Source organism: Lolium rigidum, chromosome 1 (assembly GCF_022539505.1).
Source record: "Lolium rigidum isolate FL_2022 chromosome 1, APGP_CSIRO_Lrig_0.1, whole genome shotgun sequence".
Classification (NCBI taxonomy): Eukaryota; Viridiplantae; Streptophyta; class Magnoliopsida; order Poales; family Poaceae; genus Lolium; species Lolium rigidum.
Window position 1 is genome coordinate 283965358 of NC_061508.1, and position 1850 is coordinate 283967207.

The 1850-nt window shown below is 58.5% G+C and overlaps 1 protein-coding gene across 1 annotated transcript; it reads right to left on the reverse strand.

Annotated features, from left to right (window-relative positions):
* Positions 1-356: 356 nt before the first annotated feature.
* On the reverse strand, positions 357-1557 carry LOC124659522 (acyl transferase 10-like). The gene is made up of 2 exons (XM_047197391.1): positions 1276-1557; positions 357-1196 (listed from the first exon to the last, which is right to left on the reverse strand). Exons 1-2 carry the CDS (start codon positions 1555-1557, stop codon positions 357-359), a joined length of 1122 nt encoding a protein of 373 aa, XP_047053347.1.
* Positions 1558-1850: the final 293 nt, after the last annotated feature.

The following is a 1850-nucleotide window of genomic DNA, read 5'->3' on the forward strand; positions in this document are numbered from 1 at the left end:
TACTTTGTGTACTCCCTCCATTTTGTAATTCCTATCAAGTTCAAATTTAAATTTAAATCATGATTTTTTTTTTGTTGAAACGATACATATAAAAATGGTATTACCATTGTTACACACAAAGACACATCCATGCATATATTCAGATAGCATGCAGGTATATATGTATAATATAGCTTCCACAGATCATTTTGCTGTCGTACAAACACAACAGTCAAACGAATACTGAAGCACCGTAGAGCGCACACCTTATTTTTTCACATATAGGTAGTATAATTTAAGTACTCTAGAAGTTTAGGATTCCTTCAGGTTTTGGTCGCACGAAAGCATGGATGATGGATGTACGTACGTGCGTACGGTCAGACGAGGTCCTCCCTGATGAGGCCGGCGAAGTGGTCGGCGTGCTCCTTGGTGACGCAGCTGGCGAGCAGGCGCGTGCCGGCGAGCGGCGCCGGCGCCTTCATGACGATGACTGACGCGATGAGGTCGCAGTTCACCAGCGGGCCGGCGGTCATGGGCGTGCCGTACCCGTAGTCCACGTCGGAGAACCCGAGCTTGCTCCAGTCGGACACGTACACCGACTCGTAGTCGAACGTCATCTGGAACGGGTCGTGGCCGCCGGTGCGGCCCTCCGCCCAGCGCAGGCACTCCTCGGCCATGCGCCGCTTCGCCTCCCGGACCACCCCGACGAGCTCGACCACCGACGAGCCGGCGACCTTCTCCGCCGGCGCGGACACCTTCACCGGGAAGATGGCGTTGCCCCAGTAGCCCGGCTCCAGCTTCAGCACGTGGCGGGCGCTGGCGAAGAAGCAGAGCTTGACGTCGGCGCCGGGGGCGACGGCGGGGCCGATGGCACGCGTGCGGCACTGCCAGAGCTTGGCGACGACGATGTCGAAGCCGGAGCAGTGCTTGCCGCCGGTGAGCTCCGCGTACTGCGACTTGAGCTTGTCGAGGTAGGTGACCGGGAAGTCGAAGGCGATGTACTCCAGGGCCAGCACGGGGAGCTCCGGGAGCGGGCCGGGCTTGATGTCCGGGTCTGGGAAGCTGTCGCGCCCCCAGACCGGGTTGACTCGCGGCTCCGGGAGGCCGCGGGCGAGGTCGCCGACGGCGTTGAGGAACTGGGCCGCCCCCGTGCCGTCGGCCACCGCGTGGTTGGTGCGCAGGCCGATCACGAAGCCACCGCAGGTGAATGTGGTGAGCTGATCGATCAAAAGGTCACAACATTAAAAGTGTGCACGTGCTCGGTAGGCTCTCTGTCAATCTATCTTGCTCATCAGCTCGTATCATGGCAAGGCTGTTGTGCGGCTCGACGGCCCAGAGCTCCGGCGTCGGGTACGGCACGAGCTGCTCCTTGGCGAGCGTGCAGTTGGGTGTGGCCTCCACGGGCTTGGTCTTCTTCTCTCCTGCGGCGGCACCTGACTCGGTCGGCGCTTGCACGGGCACGGCGCTGTCGCGGTACACGTGCAGTGACTCGACGAGGCCGCGGTGGGTCGGGTAGCGGTCGACCCAGGCGAGGGGCGTCTCGTTCCATCTTGCGAACCGGGCCTTGAAGTGGTCCATGCATGTACTCCTCCGCGTGTGCATCGACCGTCAGCCCGTAGGGGCCGATCACAAATACGATCTACTACTACCAGCGTAACGTTATCTTTTCACTCCTCCTCTCAACGGGTCTACGTTCCCTTGTTTTTTCTGAGCTCAAGCACCCGTACGTTCGTTCGTTCGTTGATGCCACAGCTTACCTTTAATCGGCATCACCAAAGCTGATTTATCCATCTGCCGCCTTATTGCTACCTCTCACCTACGGAGTACATTTCTTTCTTCTCACACGTACTACCCATGGAGATTCAACTCTT